The 24,653-nt window shown below is 41.6% G+C and overlaps 1 protein-coding gene across 2 annotated transcripts in view; it reads right to left on the minus strand.

Moving 5' to 3' along the window:
- Positions 1–1,152: 1,152 nt before the first annotated feature.
- Positions 1,153–24,653, minus strand: part of LOC143894162 (beta-1,4-glucuronyltransferase 1) — a 32,575-nt gene continuing 9,074 nt past the window's right edge. Inside the window, exons 2-5 of one of the 2 annotated variants that reach the window (XR_013256008.1) lie at positions 16,821–17,791; positions 16,239–16,419; positions 3,453–3,708; positions 3,223–3,360 (exon numbers count right to left, since the gene is read on the minus strand). Coding sequence is in view for 1 of the 2 variants with exons in the window: in XM_077400298.1 (XP_077256424.1) it covers positions 3,154–3,360; positions 16,239–16,419; positions 16,821–17,791 (1,359 nt within the window). In the remaining variant the exon portion in view is untranslated. Of the gene's footprint in view, positions 3,361–3,452; positions 3,709–16,238; positions 16,420–16,820; positions 17,792–24,653 lie in introns of both variants that reach the window. The other variant, XM_077400298.1, reaches the window with a different exon arrangement.

Below are 24,653 nucleotides of genomic sequence, written 5' to 3' on the forward strand. Positions count from 1 at the left end.
TAAAAATATTAGAAAGCTATTAATAATTTTCAAGTTGAAGGCTATCAGCAATGAAAAACTCTGAGAAAACAAAACTTTAACTCGCAATGGGTTTTAATTAAAGTATCTCCTTTCTCTCTCTTTTCGCTAATATTAAAATTTTTAGAGAATTGTGTCAATAGTTTTCCGATATTTTTATTATGAAAACTCATAATAACTCCAAATCCGTAATCTATCCCCGAAGATATCCGCGCATTTTTATAGCTTCCTTATGTATTAAACGCGCACGTGTTCTCGATATCTCTTCACGGTATACTCGAAAGTCTCATGCACTCGAAGCCGACACCTATGACACGCGATGCAACTGCGGTAACACGATAAAATGTACCTACGCGCCGCAACCGCGTCGGAATGTACCCTGATATCGCCCGATCGTTAGCATTTTCATCCCACACATTCGGTGAAGTTTCACTATATATAGATACTTTTTATTGTCAGCTATTGTATCCGCGATTCGAGTTAACTGCCGAACGTTCAGAACGTTCACGGGATTGTTCCCAGATAACCGTAAAAAAAAAAAACTGACGCGTTTTAGCTCGCCAAAGCGCGATAGCGCCATACTTAATCGGATTATTTGCGTAGAGAATATAGCTCCTTGGGATTAGGGGATGAACGAGAGAGTCAAATGTTGTCTTACGGAACAACACCGCATAATACGAGAGCGGTGCTATTGTCTTCGAGACATCACATGTTGATGTGTGAAAAACGAGATTTCGTATTCATCTCGTAATACAATTTCATTTTAAGCCTCAAAACCGAAAAGCAGTTTTGATATAAATAAAAGTTACTTCTTCTATATTATCTAATTTTTTTATACCGAAAAAATATATAGAGGGAAAATGTTACAAATAAATAACAGAAATGCTTGACAGAATGTAATGAAATAGAAAACAAAATTTATTTGCCTGTAATATTAGCTTAATTACTTTGTCTGTAATAATAGCTCAATCAATTATTTGATATATTCAAATTTCATAGAATATTATTATCTCGTGAAGCATCGATATGAAAAAGTAGGATTTAAAAATTATCTTTCGATTAGTTTAAAAGTACATTATATATTACGTTTCTCATCACCGAATTCATCGTAACGACCAGAAAGACAACAGTATATAGTTTTATAATTCTCTTATATTTTATTATTTCACAACACCATCTATACACTATATTTTATACATCTATCAGTAAAAACATTACAATATAAAGATAACTCTGTGTCTTAAATTAAACGTTGACATTTCGACTCTTAACTGACATCGGCAGTTTCATCTTGTAGTTTTGAAAGTTAAAATAAATTTTAAAAAATCTTATACACTTGAAATATATATATTTTATTTATATTTATATAAATTATATATATTCCTCTTTATACGTTTTTTATTGCAAGCTTTCTTAAGCGCATGAACAATAAAATAAAATTTTATTTAAGTCATTATTAGAACAAAAATCTGAAAAAAAGCATATACCATGTCAGTTAAAAGAGTGAATGAGAGCATGTTATCTAAGGATCAATCAAATAAAACGTTGTCAACGGTGATATTTATTGAGCAATCGTTGGTCGCTGTTGAGCTTGCACAACGCGCGAGCAAATGGAGACCACATCCGCGCATACGTGCCTGCAAATCTCGTGACATCTCGTCCAACATAATTAATCCTGTAAGTTCGTAACGTAAAGCAAATATGGCGATATTAACGTAAAGACATAGCGCGCATCCTGCGAAGCGGCTTGATTATATTGCTAAATGAAACGCGTGAATTACGCCTCGGGATGTCACACATATATCGTCGATCCTTTGACTCGTTGGGCGCGATGTGTTTCGACGATGTAAAATTATTACTTTCCATTCACTCCATATTTGCTATTCTCCACTCGATTATACACGGTAGTATCTCAAATTCTTTTTATTTCCCGTTATCTACAAATTATTCCAAGTCGGCTTAATTACGTGAAAGTGTCTATAGTCTAATCGTACCTTAAATTAAAATTTGGCTAGAGTATATACCTTCTGAAATTTTTATTGTCTATTTTCATCCTAATCTTCAATTCATAAAGTTTTCTAAACCGTAAAAATTCTATAATTAAAAGATTATTGGTGCCAGTTTTTGTTAGGAAAAGAAATTAACTTGGATATTATAGACACAGAATCCATCCATCGAGAAGGAACTGCGACTTGTGAGACATCTCATACATGCATAAATTACAATTCGCGTCTTCCTTCTCTCAATACAAATCCGAAACGATACGCCACGGTAATTAGTTTATGCCATTTGTTTATTTTACGTTCGGGGTGCTACGCCAGTAGCGTCAAGCGGATTATCGATTTTGGATTTAAACGCCACCCTCTTAAGCCCCAGACAGCTAACGAGGTACGCTCACTTAAGATCCCCTGCCCTCGTTTTCCCGCTCGTACGTGCCGCGAAACTCACGACGAGATATTTATTCCGCGATCCCCGCATGGCGGGTCTCTGATGACTTTGGGAAATCGTGAGTGGAAGTAACAAGAGCTTCCGCGGTTGATTCCGTCTAGCGGAATCGTTGAACCGGAAGGTTCGATAAGTAGCGCGAATCCGCCGATCGCGGTTACTCGATCTGGCATCTGTTCTCTCGAGCATACCGGAGCACTCCATCGTTGCGCTTAATACGGTTTCACTATTGTTCCCGCTCCGAAGGGTAAGATTGACCAGCCTTCGGCAAAAAATTTCTATCCATTCTGCGTGAACGTGCTTTAGAATATTCGAATGTATTAATACTTCTTAAATTTTTATAACATATAAATGGAATATCATTAAATAGAAAAGTGATTTCTTAAGTCATATTCATATAAAATTAGTGTAAAGCTGAGAGAGAGAAATTACAAGATCTATATGGTACACTGTAACGTTACATGAAATAATAGTAGAAGATAAAGAAAGAAACGGTTAGACGGGCGAATTCTTCGTTGACTTGTTCGATCATGTGAAACATTTCGAATCTATAATTAACTACATTACGTGATGAGCACCGACAGTAGTCAGAGGCCTAATTCTACTCTGGGTACCTCGATGTTGAGCCTAAGGACGAACGTGAACGACGAAGGAGTCTCAAGTCAATGAGACCCCTCGATGAGCCTTGCGTCAGTTAGTGTTCTTCATCATTTTCAACGGATCTCGCATGTAACGAGCGAACACCTCCTTCTTGAACGTCTCGAATTGCTTTCTGTTGGCACTGTTTTGACGCTCGCGCCAAGCGGGCCTGGTCTTCCTGGTCTGCAGTCCCCAGTGGACCGTAAATACCGGCGATAGCACCTTGAACTGATAACCCGTCACGTACATCTCGTAAACCTGCAAGAAAAACGAGCGGCCCGGTGTTACACGAGACAAATTTACCGTCTGAAATAAAATTAACGTTGAAAATTGAAATATATATATCGTACCGAGAGAACCGAACGCGGTTTAATCGATCGTCCACGTTTAGAAATTAGTCGGCTTAATTTATCCGTTGTCCAATTACATCTCGACCGAAAGCAACATTGGGAAAACAAGAATTCGTCATGTGGTCGTGGAGCTGCGAGGTGTGTGCGGTGGTGGGATTCGTTCGCCAATCCAGTTTCCTATATATGTACGGGCGAGACCCGCGCGTCCCGGAACAGCCGTGCAACAACGGAGAAATTCTGCGTCGATCTGCGGCAACTGCGGGCGGAGGAGACGAACGGCGGAACGAGTGCGCCCGGATTCTTTACGAGCCCGCTTCGAGCTTCGAAGCCCCGAGTGTTTCTGGGTTCGAAACTCCGACGGGCGGAGATTCCGCCGTCGCCGCCGCCGCGCGCGCGACGTAATAAACGCGGGGCGTCTACGTAAAGCCGCCGTGCACCTGCCGCGCATCTGCGTGCGCGTGCATGTGTGCGAAACGAGCGACATGCATGCCCGTCATTCCTGTGGAATACGACCCGGGCCGGGGGAATGACGTTTAGGTCGGCGCAAACGACAATCTTAATACGAGCACGTGTCGCAATGCGTCTCGCTTGTGAATATATGCGAGAATACTCGGTGATATATCGGTATTGTCTCTTATAAGGAACGTTCGATAGTAGAGACACGTTTGATGAACGGGGCATTATTACCTGTCGAGAACCGAGATGGCTCTCCTTTATCCAAAATATCGATTTAACGTGCAAGAATGCGCAATCGCGAATAAATAAAATCACATTATCCTCTGATTAATTTTACACGATCTTTAATATCTTTCATCAAAGTTTCTGAAAATAAGAGAAAAGCTGAAGCAGTCAAATTATTAGAGGAGAAATAATTACTTTAGTAAAAGAATTGGTTTATATAAAGTCGTATAACAAACGCTAGAGCTACGCGCGCATAAAAAGTGATAGAACTTTGGCACGATAGGTAGATGTGGCATTGTGTCGAGACTTATTTCGTCCAAATAGATCTTTACGACGTATCAGACACCGCCGAGTCATACGACCGGCGAACGTATTTCCGCGAAAGTATGACATTGCGAGATTTCCGGATGAGCGCGAGTCCCGCGCCAAACTTTCGAACGTGCGTTCCATTTCGGCGGAAGTGGCTTTCGGAACATGCCGCTGATATTCGTCCGGATAGTGACATCTTCGCGGGAAGCCCTGTGTTTCCGACAGCGTAAGCAGCGCGACAGCAAGGAGAAAAGCGAATGGCGTCGTAATCTTGCCCTCCTCGGTTTGCCATCCAGGACAAGTCAGACAGACCTAACGGACGAGATCCGGTCTGCCCGTTCTCCTCCGGTCTGAATACGTCTTCGTGAATAATCGCACGTAACAATGTATACGGCGAATATGTCTGTGTATGTTCTGTTCACCCAACCGAGATGCATCCTCGTCGGAAACGATTGACCTCGTATCAAGTGACCCTACTCCACCTCTCAATTTAACCCGTAACGACGCATCTTGCTGTCGAGAGCTACGTACGGCACAAGTACCGTAAAGTCGCTTCGATTTGCTTTCTTATTTAAGGGGATGCTGGATTGGGCGAACTCGATCAGCGTCGATAAAGAAGTGCTCACCGATTATTACACATACATACAGAGCGCCTGCTCTAGGGCTACCCGTTATACTGATCCGTATGTTTTTGGCTGAATTCGGGGAGACGCGTAACATGTGCATATAAAATTTTCTAACATACTTTTCTCTTATACTAAAGCTCACAGCTCATTTCTGCAAGTACAGGATTCTTCTTCATTGTATTTCCGTGACGGCTGCAAGGTTTTTGTATACGTACACAGTCTAAAACTTTTTTCTGCAGCAAATGTTGTCATGAGTCGACCGCAGAATCGAAAATAAAACTGTAATTTTCTAATTTTTTTTTGTTTTTCATACGCAATTGGTGCCTGCCGTCTTCGTTATCGTCCATACTTTAATTCTAGACAAAAAATTTTTTATTCGGTAAAATCAATCAAAAGGTTTGTGTGTCTAAAAATATCGCGATAAAACAGACCTGTCTCCAGCATCTCCTTAATGTTAACAGATATTACTCTAAGAACTATACTCGGTGCTTATTATAAAATACTGAATTATGATTATTTATAAAATTCTACCTGCTAAGATTCTACTTTTTATATTTACTTCAATGAAATAGTTAATAATTTCACAGTTTTTTTCATCTATAGAGATCTAATAATAATAGAAGAGATGTATAAGAATGTCGAGTTATTAATATCGTTATCAATATCAATATCATTATTCATTGTAAGTACAAAACGATCAAAGTATATAACGTTTGTTATTATAGGTACATCACGTCGAACGTACTAATATCATTCATTATTCATCGTGAGTACAAAGCGATCACAATATATCACGTTAATTCAAAGAGGCAGAATGTACAGCGGACTTAGCACTAAATTAGATCCTCATCGCATTAGAAACTAAATGACAGATCAAAATTGGAACACATTGAGCGGATGACAAATAATGGTATTAATTGGATAATAATAGGACAGGCTAAGCGGGGATATTGTTAGTTAACGCGACGAAGCAGTAACCCACGAGGATAGCAGTGCACGCGGATTACATCGTCGGATGAAATTGATAGACAGAATCTAATCTGCCGTGTTCTAGATCTTGGAGACGTGGCTCCGTGAATAATTATACGTAACGACGGCGCGACATGCGTGTGACAGGCGTCGCGACGCCCCGGGATTGTCTCCGCAGTACGTGTCGCAATTCGCAATGGATGCACACAATTCGTCACGTTACTACAGTGCTGACACTGCCAAAACATATACGCCACCGTCGCGCGATTGGCGGGACCGGCTCTCATTTATAACCCCCATCGATTTCCTTCCTTGCTCGAGTCCGGTCCCGTCACAATTGCCATGAAAGCTTTTAACATGATACGCCGCGAACCTGACAGAAGGGAGACGGAACGCTCGTGTAACGAGGTAGTGCGTAACGAGAATCAAAATTGTATTCTCGGAAACATTTCGAATGATTAATATTAATGAGGAATTATCAATCGTTCCGCCTGTTGATGAGAATTTCACTGTAGGAATATAATTATAACAGATATGATTGGAATAATGTGTAAAAATAATGTTTTCTCGATAAAAGATACATACGAGAACAATATACGTTTAAGGATGGAAATTCCACCGAGGTACGACAGCGTAATAATGGCGAGAAAAAAGTTCGAGATAAAAACGTAATTAGGGCGCCACGTTTTCAAGAGCACGCGATTTGAATGAGAAATGACACAAGTCTGATCCGTGATGGTTTCAACACGGAATGCATGACATTCCCGCATGAATTATACGACTAACAAGCTAGCGCAGCCCAGCGCGCGGTGGACACCGCTGCATAATTATCCGTCTTAATTGGACAGATAATAAATTCCTTTCAGTTTCGCGCGCAGATCACATTCTTGCGGAGGCGGCTAAAGTGCACATCTCGCGCAAGCCCCGAGTTGCGGAGAGAGAGAGAGAGAGGACGGCCAACTGTTTGTTTCCCGGGTTTCCCGGGGAACAGATTGCATTAAACAACACGGGCAGGCTGACGTATCTTCTTAATTAACAAACCCCGCGGCCTCACATTCGTTACAGAGTCGCGGGGCGTAATGATGTTTGCTGAACTTATGCGCGCCATGATACCGCTTGCGAATGCATACCAGCACGTCGTGCTGTGGCGCGCGCTCTCTGTTTGCACGCGAAACTTTCGTCATCGCGACGATTATTGGGTAATGCATAATGTACAACGGCCACCGCGGGCATTAATGGGCATATAGTACGCGATAGTGCGCGCCGACGTGAGCTACAATACGAAGACGGAGGGAAAACGCGCGACGCGAGCTCGACGTGCTTTCCGTCAAACTTGCTCCCCTGGAATTCCGCGACGCGAACCTTTCGAACCACCGCGCGTAATATCGACGACTAACCGTCGTGGCCACGTAGAAAACATTCCGCGAATCGCGAACGCGCGATAACGCATAATGCACGTCAAAGCTCCCGGGGGGATGCGAAAATAGTGCGCGGCGAAGCGGCCCGTTGGAACTTTTCTGCGGCGGGATGAACAATTTGCGGAACTCGACGCGCGATCTCTCTTATTCCAACGCGGCTCAAAGGACTCAAAGGGCGGTCGCGACGGCACCGTATGTGCGTAAAAAAATAAATAATGAGAGAGTACACGGGAGGCGGAGAAGTATTATGCAAGAAGAACCAGGGGGAATATATTATCCACATAAATCTATCTTCTGTTCTGTGTGTTTCATAATGGCCCTTTTAACAAGTATGAGAAGAGCGTAAAGCTCTTTCTCTCGAAATACTCGTTACTCTTCATGCATCTTTTTTATGAACGAAATTAATAATTAGGAAATAAAAGGAACGAAAAAAGAATGTAACAATTTTACAATCGCTTTCTAATTATTATAAATTTATGGTTTATTAATAATAATTTTTATTGCTAATGTAAAAAAGCAATAAGTTTCATAGCTATAAAAGATGCAAGAAAAGTGAGATAGAGAATAGTACATGCAAATGGTAAAGCACCTTAAACCTGCTGCTAAAAGCCAGTAACAAATAGCAGAACTTGAGAACATGTGTGTGTGTGAGCTACTATGTACACACACACACACACACACACACACACACACATAAAAACATTTACTATATAAAACTTTTACCTATTCTATCGTATAAATTTATACCGTTATAATGATGCAGAGAGAAATCGTGTTTTTAAGACTAGAGATGATATACCGCTTGTCGCTTTAATAGAGAGATAAGGCAACCGTTTGCAGCTTTCGAACGATAACGCAGAATATTGCAGTGAGTCACTAACGCGGCGCGGTTTGTATTTGCGTTAATCGTGAGTATGCGTTTCCGTGTATGCATCTGCATAACACGTCAGATAATCGGGCTACATACTTGTAAGTACGTGCGATTGCATACAGAGAACGTATTACCGGCGCTATTATATTTTACAATCGATGAATAAAATATGATATCTTACATCTAAATAGTAGTACGCAATTAATTCTGAAATAACAAATTCTTATTTCAGAAAAAAAATAAAAATGATTTATTCCACATGCATCTTTTATATTATAAAATTAATTACATTGACTATATATAACTCGCATAATTTTGTCCATAAAAAAAGTGTAATTTATGGCAGTCGCTCGCGCTGATTAATAAACTCATAACGTGCCTCGTAACTTTTATTTGGCGTTTTATTTATTTCACGTCGGAGGCATCGCCACGTCCGGACCCAAAGAGGTACGTTCAAACACACGACAGCGAGTTAAAATTTTACAACTAGCGGAAACATGAGCGCGGTACATCTCGCTCTCTCGCAAAAATGGAATTGCATGTCGCGCGGACGACAAGCTTACGTTCCTGGGTACCTGGGGGAAATGCACTCGGGTTAATTTCACGCTTCGGTATCGAATGGACGGTGTCACTATCATCGCTGCGGACCATTACGATCCTGACACCACACTGACAGTTCACGCTCTTTATTTCATTCCACCGTCACGGCAGCTCCTGTTCGATTTCGCTCGAAAAAGTCGCCGACCGGCCAGATGACAGGCCACGCAGCGTTACGTATATGTAATATCCAACATATTTTATTACCTTTCTCGTCTGGTAATCGAAATGGATCGCCGATATTAGACAGTTTGGACAACGCGATGAAAATTGGGGTCGTATTAAATTGCTCGAAAGAAATCAAGAGCATTGAATGTATTGCGCGACTTCTAAAATCGCGTATTTTTAAACGTATTACTGTTACATTTTTATGATAGACATTATACTCGACCCCTTTCTAGTTTCTCCATATTGAAGGCTTTCGAAAATACGCGATATTATACCTAATAATTTATGGATGAAACATACCGTACGTAATACAAATGTTTCTTCGTTTATGATTGAAGTATTAAGTTTAGGTTTAGTTTGCCTCCGTATTGCCGCGCACAATGCATTACGTGTCACAGCCTAAGCAACGGAATGCATACCGGGTTGCGCCACGTTATGCATCTCGCAAATTAGACGTGACGTAATTACCGTGTTGTTATATTGACTAAAATCAGCGCCGGCGCATGCTACGCGACTCAATCCTCACCGTTTGCGGAAGGATCTCGTGGCATCCCGATGCTCGAAATTCAAAGACAGAGAGTGTCCCTTTGATATTCAAGAACCCCCCATAGCTCGCTGCGAATTCCTTACGTACCGACGTGTTTCGGGCGGTTCAGCGAAATCATTGCGTACCAACGGTTTAGCTTTGTTGACGCAATCTCATCGAGAGACCCGTCCCAATTTCTCTAGTTGCGGCGCGGCGTAAACCGCAACGGCTCTCTTCAATTTGGCCACCCGTTTGTTCGCGAGATTCCGTTCCACAGAACAATCTTTGACATATTATTTTATAAAAATAATATTAAAATGTTTATTATATATTCTCAACGGGTAAAAAATAAAAATATTTTATAAAAATTGCTCAAGTGAGCGAGTTTCAATATTCAACGTGATTTGAACGATACGCTTAAATATATATATCGCACCCCGAGAAAAATATCTTAGGCTTTTTATGGGCTTAACTCAAAATTGAAATTTTTTGAGCAATCAATACCGTGACAATATTCTTTTCGGGGTGTGATATATATATTCCTAAAATAATTATTTATTACATGTCTAGCGCGATATATTTTTCATATATCTCTTTTGTAATATGATTCTCCTTGTAATATGTTATACATATATCAATCAAATCAGCACAGTTGTACTATTAAATGTTTTTTTGAGAATAACTTATGACAAAAATAGTCAACGATATAAACTCAAATGCACTGAAATGGCTCATTACAGTTTGTCAACTATCATCATTGTATATTCATTTAATTATAATTATAATACGCTTTTTCCCCAAATTCCCTTTATCGAGACCTCTCGCTCGATTTAGATATGACGCCAATATAATACCATGGCAACTTCGACAGCTCGACAGTCGGATATCCCATATTTCTGCGACGATACTTACATCCATAGCCGCGATTTGAAACGCTGAATAATATCCGTCGCAGAACGGTAAAGCCGCGAGTGGCACTTTTCGGATAACGTCGAATCTCTCGCTGTGCAGAAAACGTGTGTGTTTCGTCGAACGAAGCGCGGCAAAGAAGTGACACGCATTAAAATGAAGACGTGCCGGCGCATGTCGGCATAAAGCAGAGATAGGTGACGGGTAAACAGGGTCGTATAATTTTTCCAAATGGCATCGTCGAGTAATATGCCGGCTACGCGGCAGTAAGCCGCGAGCTAAATCTGATAATTGAGTTTTATGCCATCGCACGTCGACGTAAATCCCCGCGAATACGGCGTGTCCCGTCGCCGTCTCGTACGGCGCGCGCCGCGGCGCCTCCACTTATCTTCTCAGCATTAAGGGGGCATCCTATGCAGCTTGGTACAGAATTAAAGCAACGAGAGGCCAAAGAGAGCGCGAAGCCTCTTTCGTTTATCTCGACGACACTTAGGTGGAGTCAGAAATCGGAGGCCGGTTTAAAACTTTAGATTAATTCATAGATTTTGATGTTATTTCCTGAGAATTGATATCAAAGATATTTTCGCGATATACGCGCGATATTAAAAAAGTTTATAAAAACCGTGCGTCCTTTTTCGTCGGTTAGATACGGCAACAACCCCGGTTGCATGAACTTCGTACGATACGGTTAAACCCGATCGATTCTCTCGTACGAGAGAGAGAGAGAGAGAGAGAGAGAGAGAGAACTTGCATTATCCTGCGAGACACTTAAATTGCCGCTTGTTACACGGTGCCTGCGAGCCGCGAGCCATTGATCTTCCACGAGAGAATTAGCCGCTAAATTACGGACACCCTTTGGATCGAATTGGATCGTTGACTACCGACATGCTGCGCGGAATACCCGAACGGCCTAATTGAAAATCACTTTCACCCCGATTCAATTATGATAAAATGGTTAGCGGAAAAAGATCGCGCCGGAGATGCGTGGAAGTAATTAAACGCATGGAGGCATTAAAATAACACCGATACAGAGACACGTCCGCATATTCGGAAGTCGAGTAAGATTATTTTTGTTGCTCCATTATCGAATTTGCATTATGAAATCCAGCCACTGCGCGCTATATAGCGTTTGATATATGCGCAGATAATTTGAATTCGCAGGTTAATTTGCTCGGTACTTTGCAGCAAAATGTAAATTTAAATACGAGTAATGTGAAATAAAATAAAATTTACTTATTCAGCATCGTTTAATCCCGTGTATTAAATATATATCTACGAAATGTGGCGGATCATATCTGACGCAAAAGTGCGTTACGTCAAAAATTAGCAGCGTGCTATCGGACGAATTAAGCTGAAATAAATTATGTCGAAAGCCGGATCAAGCATTAACGAATCGCATTGCAAAATAATTCGTGAACGCACGTTGCATAATTCTGCAAATACGCTGATTATTTTAATCAGTGGGAAAAATCAGGCAAAGCGAGCGCGCCGCAGGCTTGAAATAATACTCTCTTCTGTGAATCCAAATTCCGTTTTGCGAAAAATTAGATTCCGATTCGTTTTACCCGCGTCTTTGTTCTCTCATTCGCACTTTTACATCTGCAGCATGCAAGTTTCAACTTCGTGCACGATGATTTCCGGCGAATCGCGAACGTTCGACAGAGTCACTCGTCCACTCGCAACCGATTCAGGCAATCGGGGCTCGTTCTATTCGCGCCGGTCCGCCTTTGATTACGGCCGACGGAATCGCTCAATCACCGCGGAATGACTGCTACGCTGAAGCGTCTAGAACGGACTATCTCGTTTCCGACTTGATCGTAGCGACCTGCGAGGTGTGTTCGCGTGCGCCACTTTGATGTCGCTTCTCTCGCGACAACGACACTGCTTACTGCAGTCGCAACGGCGTCCCCGAATCGATCGTATATTGCCACTATGGATTAGTTTGAGGCTACTAACGAATAACAGATCGAGAAATAAAACGCTAGACAAAACAAGCGAAATCGATGCCATTTCTTATTCATAGAGCGACCGAAAGTCACTTCGCAAAGCCGATAATACCGGTGTTGGAATATTTAACTCTTCCTAATGTAAATAGGCATTTTTTCCTTATCCTTCCGTCAATAATATAATATCAAAAAATATATTCTATATCGTAAAATATTAATATCCTATATCATAATCAATGTATTTTTTACGAATATATTTACGAATTGACATTTTTCCTCGAAATATCATTTGCTGTATATAATAATAATTTCTCTTATGATTTTCGTACGGTTCTCAAATTATCAAATTTTACAAAAATCGTTCCGAACTAATTACGATCCGAGATATACGCTTTCAAAATACATCGCAAAATGCGTGCTCATTTCCCGATGACTTTTATTTCTGTTCCTCTACACTTCAACGCCTTCCACGCCAGGCTTATCTCGCTTATCGCGGTGCGCCAGCCCCGGGTGCCGGAATCAATCCGATAACGCCGGTCTGATGAGATATCAAGCCGGGGCGGTTCGTGCCGGCGCGATCGGCGCACTCGATAAACACGACAATAAAGAATCCCGCCAGGTCCGACTACGTTGGCGTGTCGAATCGACGATGACAGAATCGATCGCGGATGTAGAGTTGCGAGCGCGCCGGGAGCAGCGCGTGCCGTACATCGTCGGGGGCCAAATCCTTTATATTGACCACGTCGACAATCGCTTGGTGCATCGACGGGTAATTGAAGGTTGTATGAGGGGGAGGGCGGAGAGAAATGTTATAAGCCCGCTCGCGGTCGGACAAAGGCTACGCGGGGGCCGGCACGGAGAATTAACGAATCGATCGGCAATTAACATGCTCATTTTACCGGGCAATCGAGGCGAGTCGGGGAACCGACGTAATTGCTTCGTAATTATGGCGCATACCGCATTGTCCTCGCGCATTGTATACATAAACAGCTGAAGATTAATTAACGCAAAATAAAATCGGACCGGCGACGCTGCGTTCTCGAAAAGAATGCAATCTATATATGCGGAGTAACAAAAAAGACATCGGCTACGGTTTCAAATTTGACATCGGGTAGAATGCGCGAAAATCAATTTTGGAAACAGCAACTGAGATATTCAAAAACCAAGATATACATAGTCAAAATGAAATCCATTTTTAAATTTGCTGTACGACAGTGTAAGAGAATCTCTTGTAATGAAAATAAAAGAGAGAGAAAAACAGGAGGCAAGGAAAATTTTAAAAGCGAGTGGAAGATGTTGCTTTGCTGAGAGAACGAGATAACTGAGCTTGAGTGTTGCGTACAAAACGGAAATGAATCTTTGGCGACTGGTTACAGAGAGAGACTGGTAAAGAGAGAGTAAACGAACGATACCCATTCTCCTTCGCGGAGGGAATAGATGTTGTGCGTCGGGGAAACCACAGGGGAGAGACGCGAGTACCAATGCAGGAATACGTGCTTCCGATATTCGTCGGTGTGTAATGCCGGCCGCACAATCGCCACCACCATCGCCACTCGCCACCACCATCGCCACCATCAACAAGGATTGTTTGGTGGCGAAGTTGAAGTGTTCGGTGAAACTTGTATGTAATGTTTAAAAACAATTCACTTAAAAACTTTTCACTTAAATAATACTATTAAAATAGTATGATTGGACACATTCACCGTCATGACGGCCACTGGTAACCGACCCTAAATTTTTTACGCTTTGTCGATCACCGGTGACCGTTATAGAAGAAGTCTAATAAATATCACATATCACATTTTTGTGCAACTCAATTAATTAAATATTTCATTGTTCTTGTTAATATAAAATCATCTAACTGACGTGACTAATGGAAAGTCAAAAATACGCCTGGCGGTGAATGTGTTAACTATCCCATCTGAAGAAGGACGAGAGGACCGGTGAATCTCATATAGATCGTGAAATTTCCTTGCGAATGCAGTTGTGCCGATATCATGCATACGTAGATTTTACGCCTGTTTTATTGCCGTCGCGTATACTTCGCGTGTTCGTTTTACGAATTGCAGCTGTGCACGTTCGTCGCGCTCGGATTTTTGCCGCGCGATGGAATTTCGCTATATCCGCTGCAGAGTCGGAAGCAGTACCGTCGTACTTTCTTGTCAAAACAATGCGGGATCCGCATGTGCCACGAAAGAACATTTATACGTTCAGGGGAATACAATGCTCCGTATATGGACTGGAAGTGGAAAGGTCCTCGCGCTCGTTAGGATCGCTGCAATTTTAGTCACCGCGACCTTTTTCCTCGCGGCCGTTTAAATAATTTAGTGTTTAAATGAATATGGGGAAAAATCTTTACGATTAGATAACTTTAAACGATTAGATTTCGAAAAAGAGATGAACATCGAAGCGTATATATCATTTTTCCTGTTTCCTGCACTTTCAAGTTTTAGACTGAGATCGATTCTTCCCATTCCAAGGATATCGGAGTCTCGCCGCACGATTCGCCATGAGTCGTAACTCGAAGTTTCGAAGTTCGGCATTATCGATCTAAGAAATTTGCGAATCTTCGTAATTCGCGCGAGGATGACGCGCCTGAAAAGTACATTAACGAACGCAATTTACGACCTAGCTGCGCGACGCTGTCGCGCGATATGCAAACGTTCGATTACACCGGAGATGCATCAAGTTTAAATTGAATAATGTTCCGTTCCGCAAAATGAGCCTCCATCGTCCGATAACACCGCGGCAATGATAATATATAATTCAATTAATGTCCCGTGCGCGACGGAATACGTTCATTCTAGTTTGCTGCTCTCGCCGCATGTTGGTACCCTCTTCAGTTGTTTTTTCCTGGCTCGCATCATGATCTCGCTAATACTCCCTTGCCGGCGCGTGTAACTTTATGGCCGCTACATCCACATTGACGATTTTCCCGTAGCACGCGTTTTACCGCGTCGGCGAGTTAGCGAAATATCGTAATCCGAAACACGTTTCTCTGTCTTTCTCCCTCTTTCGGTTGGTGAAACACGGAAATATGTGTACACAGAGTATCCCACTTTTACCGTTAATATCCCAAAATGTACATCTTTTAGTGTAATTTATGCTGACTATTTACAGAACCGTAGAAACGTAGTAATGGCCGGTATAGCTGCCGGTTCCATTATTGCCATTTATCCACTAATCCCATTAATACCCCGAAAGGTATATTAATTTTCGATGCAATACTTTTTATCTCTCCCCGACGTTGGATATAAACCCGGTCACGCTTGATGAAATACACGCTCATATATGCGATACACACGCGTGCAATTATCATGGATACATTCGGATCTGAGCCATTTATGTTCTTTATCATTCATTTGCGCTTTTCCATCGAGGGTATTAATGGCAACGTTGCCGCGGGAGCATTTTTAATTTAAACTGTTCTATGATATCGCTGCTAATTAATTCGATACATTTCATAAATAATAGCCATAAGCACCGTTTTTTTTTCTTTTTGGTACATTGATTATATACTACATTCGCCGCGCTTATCTTCCCGAATACGAGTATTTTCACACATTAGCGGAAGGAATTGCGTTCGTATATCATCAACCTCCTCGGATCGAACGTAAACTTTCATATTGTATCATTTTATGTTATCTCGCGCTCGGCGGCGAAACTGCATTTTTGATTCCACGCCGCCACTAACATATTCGTCACGCGGATAGCAAGTGCAAACTACTAGAAAGAAAAACTACGTGTCTTAGGAAATATCGCGTACCTGGGTATTCCTCGTATATCCATATCCCATAAACCTTTCATCGTGAGGTGGCACGATATCCTTTGCCACGTAAAATGGCTCATAAAGAAATTCGAAATTCGTCACATTGTGACTAATGTAGACCTTGCCCGTCTTTACATTTTCATGATGTAGATGGTTCGGTGACACGTCCTGCAGCCACCTATGAAATAAAAAGACTTTAAACATCTATGCGCTACGTATACCGTCCAAAATTTTATATTTTTGATTAAATTTATATTTTATACATACAAAATTACGACTATTGCGAGGTTTGTATATATGAAATTAAAAACATAATCTCTGAATAACGGCAAAACTGTCAAATTATTATTAACAAATTATTATTGAAATTGTACAAATAAACTTGATGTAAAAAAAACCATTATGAATTCATGAATTGTCACGTTGGCATTCAATCAATTTCAATCAACGAGTACCAAATCGATTAGTATTTTAATTGTTTCCAATTAATTAAAGCTAACATAATTTCAAGAACTTTATAAAAAATTCATAAGTTATTATTGTTATTAAACAATGTATTTAATATAAAATGTCATTTACCTTGTAAAATTCGTGGCAAACTGATTGTGTATGAAGACTTTCTGGTGGAATGGTCTGGCCAAGCCTTTCCTGGCGAGCCTGATCAGCTCCGTCTTATTTTGGGGAAACCTCACGCGCGTGTCCAACTCGTACGTGGGTATTACATAGGCGCACTTATCACAGTTGTCATTTCTGAGGAACTCGTCGAGTACGATCGTCAGATTGAAGCTCGGCACGATGTCGACGTCCGTTAGAAACACGTAGTCCGTCTGACAGTTTTTGCGCGCTAGGTTCCGCATGTGGTTCTGCGGATAGACGTTCCGTATCCGCCAATTGGTCTGCTCGTTGGGCACGCGGGTCATGAGCTCGTTGAGCGTGGCTTCCGGTTTGGCACAGTCGACGATGTCCGGTAGTTCGAAGACGCGCGGTTGCTTCTTGGGCGTTCGCATCCTTGGCACGGCTAGGGAGAAGACCACTCTCTCTCTGATAGACTCGTAGCATCTCCTCAGGTACACCAGGTAACGCTGCAACACCTCGAACTCTTCGTCGCCGGCGGCATAGAGCGCCACGGACATCGGCCCGGTCCAGTGCAGGGCGACCTGTACCAGCGAGTGTAACTTCTCCACGGAGCTCTGGGTAGCCAGACATACCCGATAAGTTTGCGAGAGCTCGGTGAACCTATTGCCGACCAGCACCGAGTCGAACGTCCGGAATATTCGCCGGGCGTCCCATCTGCCGAGCTTAATATCCAGCTTGAGACTGTTAGCGTCAGGTGACGTGGGCTGGTAATCCTGGGTGATGCATTCCGACTGTTGCTCGTGCTTGACGAGGGTGCCGAGATTCCATTCGGTGACGGCGCTCACCTCCACTTCCCGCGGGATCGCTTCCGGCGCGCAGGTCTCCGATTGCAGCAGCAAAAACGTCAGCAGCATGTTCGACAGCGCCAGGATGATCACGCTCGTCAAACTGAGATTCCATGGCCGGCATCCCAGCTAGAAGAAAAAAACGAACATACGGGCTCTGATCGTATATCGTTCGCGTCGTTTTGCGCGGATATCATCTTAGAGTTCAGATTTCGACTTCAAAAATATGCAAGAGTGATTTCTGACTGATGATAAGACAGTTTGATGGATCAGCAATGTAATGTGTCTATATTTTTAGAAACAAAAAAATTAGGATTGATTTTACGTATCTTCCATGTATCAAGAATTAAACTCACCAGAATGATATTAGTCTCGATAATATAGCAATGATACATAAAACAAAGTGATAATATATGCGACGATAATTTAATAAGCTCTGCCACGAGTCGTAAAGTTATCGTCGAATTACCATTTTCGTGCTCGAGGAACGGGACGAAGTCGCTGAAAACATGACAGAAAATAATCGTGAGGCGAATATCGTTTGTTCTCTCGTCATAACGTGTTCGCGTTAAGACCAAGGAGTAGCTCCCTTCGTCGTGGCGCGTTTTATGTTCGCCATTTATTCTTCCAGAACCGCGAGGCACAATGTGTCGCCGGCTAGCGTGAATAATTTCATAGAGATACGTGAGCGGAATAAAACGGACCGTGGCGAGATGAGGCCGGCGTATAACGACGAATCTTACATTAGTCCCCGGTGGCGGACTAACGCCTCGAGAAAGATTACTCCGAATAAAGCGAATCTTTTATAAAAACAGTCGGAGCACGTGTAAATAAGCTTGTTATTTATTTGTAGCAGATAATTTGTACGTAAAATACGCGAGGATGGTTCAAATGTAAATGGGAATTTGTTTCTATACATGTTATGTGCAACACCACCGGAATGTTTCATATATTATTTTTCAATATAATCCCCCTCGACTGATGCAATACATTGTTTCATCGTTTTAAAAGCTTCCTGATTCCTCAATCGAAGAAGGTTTTAGGTAGCTTGTCAAATCAGTAGCTTGGTCGCCGAGCATAAGGTTTATTTTCCACACGATTTCTCCCTTCTCAAACTTAAATTTTGTTCAATCGTACACTCTTGTCTGTGACAAACATTTATTACCAAACTGTGCTTAAAATCTGATTAAAATTTCAAAAGGATTGATCCCTTCATTCGCGAGAAATTTGATAATTATTCGCGCAACATTATTTGGCATTGCTCACTCAATCATTGTGACAGCATCTGACTGATGACTTTGTGAAGACGCGGATTGTTACGACCTGCAAGATATGGCCTGTCAGAACGCATTACAACATGCAAGGCGACACAGATTGATTAGACCGGGAAAGTGAACTTTTCAACTTACATTTCCGTTTATATTTGAACCACCCTCGTATGTTCGTTCGCTCAAAAAAGCACAGTTTACTTCGCGGAATAATTTAATTAAAGATATGAATTTTTTTAATCATATACAATATAAGAAAAAGTACAATTCAGCATTTTGTTGTTTAGTCGTGCAGCTGCTATAATTTCGAAAAATGATTAGCTTTGAAACTAAAAAAAATCGCTCGTGTGACTAGAATACGAGACTAAAGCAAACAGCAGGAAAATACACCTGGTAAAGTGCAGTCAAGCACGCGCGCATTGTTCTACACCTTCTCTGAACGTATCAAAATGTGTAATCGGATTATATCCTTCGCACGTATTTGCGAGAAAAGTCAAGAAAGTCAAGCAAGGTGCGTTTAAACTGGGGATATTTTGCTCTCTTCTATAAATAGGGAGATTACCGTCGCACGCATTGGGGTAATTTCAGAAAAACATGGCCAAAAGCATAGTTTTTGTTCAAAAGTAAGGAAAGAAGGTGCAATATGTATTCGAATATTTTACTTTCAATGTATTTTGAATTTAAATCACGATAAGACTATATATAAGAAACATTATTCATTATTCATTATCTTCTTAAAATTACAACTAAATATTTTATGGATGTCATTTTATAATTTAAATAAAAAATGATTGCATAGAAATAAAAACTTAAATATTTATGATATATATATACTGGAAGAATTAATTACATGTATCAGAATTAATGTAATTATACTGTCATAACAAATACAAATACAAGGCATCCTTCTATAATTAAAAGTCTATAATATACTCTCACATAAACCTCGGAAACGTTCGAAAGTATATTTTTTATCTATAGAGAGATAAAAGATCTTTCCTATATACGTATGAAATAAAGTATTTTCTTTTTATAAATTATACATTCGAATCACTTGTGCGAATAATCCTACAGATCTATAATAGGTCATTTTTAAATAATATAATACAATACAGTTACATAACTTTACTAATTAAATTTATGAAATATAGAAACGCAATTTCAAAAACACAAAATTCGCAACTTCATATTTTGGCTCTTAGCCAAATATTTTTAGAAAGTTTTTACAAAAATACTTCACTGTGCGACGTTCTAAGTGAGGAACTTACGATAACATTGCAACGGCTGAAGTTGTTTTTAAACAAACTCATGGAAGTGGTTCGGTCACCGGCGAAAGTGCCGAACTGCCGAACAACTTACTGACAACAGTCTGTTGTGACTGTCGAGTGCAGAGCAAGGATCGCTTTACCGTCCTAATTATCGTGAGTCTGTTATCCAACAGAACCCTTTGTAAAAATCAGTGTCAGTCCTATAACAAGATAACGGGGACGACAGCATCAAACGTCGAAAACTATAGGCATGGGATCAAGATTAAATCAAGTTTCATTTTTTTGAATTTGAATAATATTCGCATATATTAGAATAAGTGCCCGCAGGATTCGAAATGTACTTATAAGTAATTTTTATCGTAAAGAACTGAATCTTTTACAAGTAGTGTAAAAAGCAGTTCAAAAATATATTTTAATATAATATATAAGTTACCATATATAAAATTGTAATAAAGATATAATTTTGTGTATATATGCACACACACATTATGTTTCACACATTTAATTTCTAATAAAGTACTCGTAAAAAGTTCGAACATATATCCGGTTCGAGTTTATTTAGAATTAACACTCTTGTTTTTCGAGGAACTCATAAAGGGTTCGAACCCTTTCGTCCCAAGTTTGAGTATACTTGAAGTATTGTTTTTATTTTTCGAAGTAATCATAGAAAGTTCGAAACTATGCCAACAGATTCGAACCTACATGTAAGATACTTAATCCCATTACTATCGACAACAATGAAAAAGACAAAAGCGAACGAGAAATATCTGTTTTTTTTTTGTTTTGTTTAGTTACTGTCTTGATATAAAATATTTTCTCTGCAAAACCAATCAATACAAAAATAACATAAAATAAGAATTATAAAATGTCCAAGGAATGAATTTTTATTTCTATATATCATAATCACAATTGTAAACTGATGTAACATCTTATCTAATCAGGTAGAAAAATGCAATCACTGTACAGCTCTCGTAGAACAGACGTCGACTTGCTTTTCCTCAGAGCAAGTAAAATCTCCAATATTTCATTTCCAATTTGCCGCGGATAAAACAATACGAGAGGCCCTGGGAACCTTAACGTTTTAAGTTGCTCTTAAAATAATCCAAAAATTCTTTCCTGTTTAATATCGTCATTTTAATATATATGAACCGAGTTTCGTATTTCTCTTTATATTTTTATCTTTGTAATGAATAATTTAAGAATCCAGCTGAGACTTGCCCTTACTGCTCTAGTAAGGATTCCGGGATGAAACGCGATGCTGAAACTTGGTGCGTATCGAGTTACGGTGCACCCCGGAATGTCGAACGCTTCAATATACCGGCCCTCGGCAAAAAATCGCTAAACCGCGGCGAACCACTCGACGCGGGAAATCCGCCCTAATGCGCCTTGGGGGAACAATGTGCATCGCGGGGATAAACGTCGGTCATAAGTATCCCGCCGCAGCAAGTTCCGCGCCGAGGGCAAAGGGCAGCCATGGCGTTACCTGCTAACTGCAAACCCACCGAAAATTATATACACACCGATAAGAACTTCGCGGGGTAACCCTTCCTCGCACCGCCCCACGTGCTCACCCGCTTTCCATCTGGATGTTCAACCGGCGGAACTAACACCCGAGGTAAGATCTTCGCGCCCGAGGGATATAAATCATTCCTCCTTCTCCATTTCCTTCCCCCGTTCTCTCCGGGCCCCCTCAACCATCCCGCATCGACCTGCGGCCTCACCGACGGACAAACGTTGGCTATTCGGGACGTGCGGTGGTCGTCTTTTCGAGCGCGAGCGCGCGGAGGTCTCGAGTGGAAATGCATCTTCTGGAGGAGCCTTGACCGACTTTGAGGAAGCGGATATCGAATGCATTAGGGTGCGAAACGAGTCGCATAATGTACTCACTCGCGCGATGTTACGCTCCCGCGAGTTACAGCTTGTATGCGCGGAACGCGCGCGCGCGTGTATGTATGTGTATAACGCATGTATGCATACCGCAACGCATTACACGCCGTTCCTCTCGCGGGACAAGCTGTACTCGATGGGTATGGCAAGCGCAAATGTTTGACGATTCGAAGGCGCATCCAGCGCGGTACGTCAACCCGACGTCGCGTCGACGGGAAACCGGCGGAAACGACGACATTTTCGACGATATTCCGTGTGTTATCTCAGCGAGCAGGTGTGGAATCATGAATAAGAACGAAGTGTCTGTCGTTTTCCTTAGCTCTTTTAACTCCGTCGATTATAAATTTAACGGATTTCACCTGACACGTTTACATCTGATGTAATAATTGAGTGAAATAGTTTCAGTTTCAAACGTAGATTGCAGACAGCACGTTTGCGCGCGCGTTCTAATTTAAAATTACCAGCCGTAAATAAAATTATCCAATTATAAGTACCGCGCGGCTGCACTATTAGAGAAAACAAAATGTTAACATGCGAATTAATTGCTTAATACCGTTGCCTCAATACTGGCGAACGGCTGGTGCAGTTTTATTATGCTATCGAGCTTTTCGTTTGTAACACGCCCACAAAGCAGTAACGTACACAGTTGCGCTTGTTTGGCATGTTTACCGCGCGTTTTCACAGATAATATTTGAAAACGACAGCGTTACATATAAAGCCCCAGACAGCTAAACGTATCGACGTAAAAAAAAAAAATACGGGAAACGGTGCCGTTTGACGAAATTGTTTAAAGCAACGACGACGGCGCGGCGAACCGCGAAGCTGGCGAAAAAATTCCGTACTATATTTTTCTTAGTGCGCGCCGAGAAAGACTGCCATTACACACCGCGGCGGTACGTAAACCAACCAACTTCGTCATAACTATTTTCTTATAATCTGTTCGACAAACGCGGTTTTTCCACCATCATGTTTTCGTTCCATTCCGCTGCTTGTCGTATCATTATTACGAAAAAAAAGTGCGGACGAGTACCTCGATGGCGCAATCATCTTTGTTTTGCATAAAGAAAAACGTGGAAGCGACGTTGCAACGTGCGCAAAAACCTATGGAAATGTCGCGCAATGAAGTGAGAGTACACTTGCAGGGTGCTTTTGTTTAGGTAACAGAATATATACCAGCGATCCTCCGTTAAGACATATGTTTTAATCATGGTCACGTAAAGTCAATATACGACGAAGAAAAATACAAGATGATACTTGGAATATTTCAAATGCAAGCTGTAAATAGAAGGATTTTTCATAAATGTCCATGTTTGCGAAAGATTATTCCGTTCCGGTAAAATTTTTCTCAAAACGAAAGCATCGCACAAAGTTTTAAGCAACAACTCGACAAAAACTGAAGTGGTAAAAGAGAAAAGAGATTACAGCAAGAGATAAGTAAGCAAATAGGAATTAAAAAAAAAAAAAACAAATATACGTGTTAAACAAATTAATAAATACCTCTCAACATTCACATTATGAATATCAAGATAAAAGGTTACTGAGAAAAGCTTCCGCGTGTTATTATTGCGAAACTTCCAGGCGTTCTCTCGTTTACGTGATGCCCTTCGTTGCACACGTCGCTAACGCTCCGCGAAAGGACGCGGAGCGTCGCCGTTGAGAAGGAACATCAGTTGCAGGTATTTTTACAACCCAGTGCGGAAACCCCCGAGTGCATCCGTGCACGCCGCGCCGGTGTAAAACGCGAGAAAATTCCTGCCGCCGTCGACGTCCCGCCCCGAAGAGGACAACCACCGGTGTCCTGGTGTGTTCTCCGTGTCTGGTGGGCAGATATATTAACTCGTCGTGACGTCGCGCACGGCTGTGGCGGGAAAAGAGGGTAAAAGAGGGACGAGAGACGTCCTCCGTCGTGTTCTCTCCGCGCAAGGATGTTTGCATACTATTACTGTCGGCAAATCCCCTACGTCGCGCGCAGCGGACGCTCATTACAATTGCAAGAGAGGACCGGGCGCGCGCTTCGAGGCTCTCTCGTTCTCGTCGCAGGGTAATATCAGAATGCATTGGGATGTGCATTCGGAAGTGTCTCGATTCGGCGATTCTTTGAGGGACGGCCATCCAACCCCTCTTATCCGCTTTTACCCTCCCAAGCGGCGCGCGACCGGCGACGCAGCCGCCGCATAAAGAGGGAGAAATTTAATATTTTCGAGCTCGAGGGGAAACTCTCTTGAAGTCCATTAAAGATGAACCACGGCATGAGATCATGTACATAACTGAGCGACCTCGTGCGATCGGTCTCTGTATCGATTGATATTTAAAGATTTGAAGAAGAGGGGAGTTTAATTAAACCAGCAGAATTTCCGAAAGAGCGTTTCGAATTCGTATGAGATATTTATTACGATTCTACATTGATATGTGTACGTGTGTACTATTTGAAAAGTGTATATAATACACTTTCTCCCTTTCGTCCGTGAGATTTGAAATTTCAAACTGTTTGAATACGGATGATCTTTCTCTCTGATCTCATCATGCTTGCTTGCAGAATCCGGTCGGCGTTCGACGTTACACAGTAAC

The sequence above is a fragment of the Temnothorax americanus genome, unplaced genomic scaffold, assembly GCF_048541705.1.
Source record: "Temnothorax americanus isolate GAGA-0224 unplaced genomic scaffold, ASM4854170v1 Scaffold13, whole genome shotgun sequence".
NCBI classification, from domain to species: Eukaryota; Metazoa; Arthropoda; class Insecta; order Hymenoptera; family Formicidae; genus Temnothorax; species Temnothorax americanus.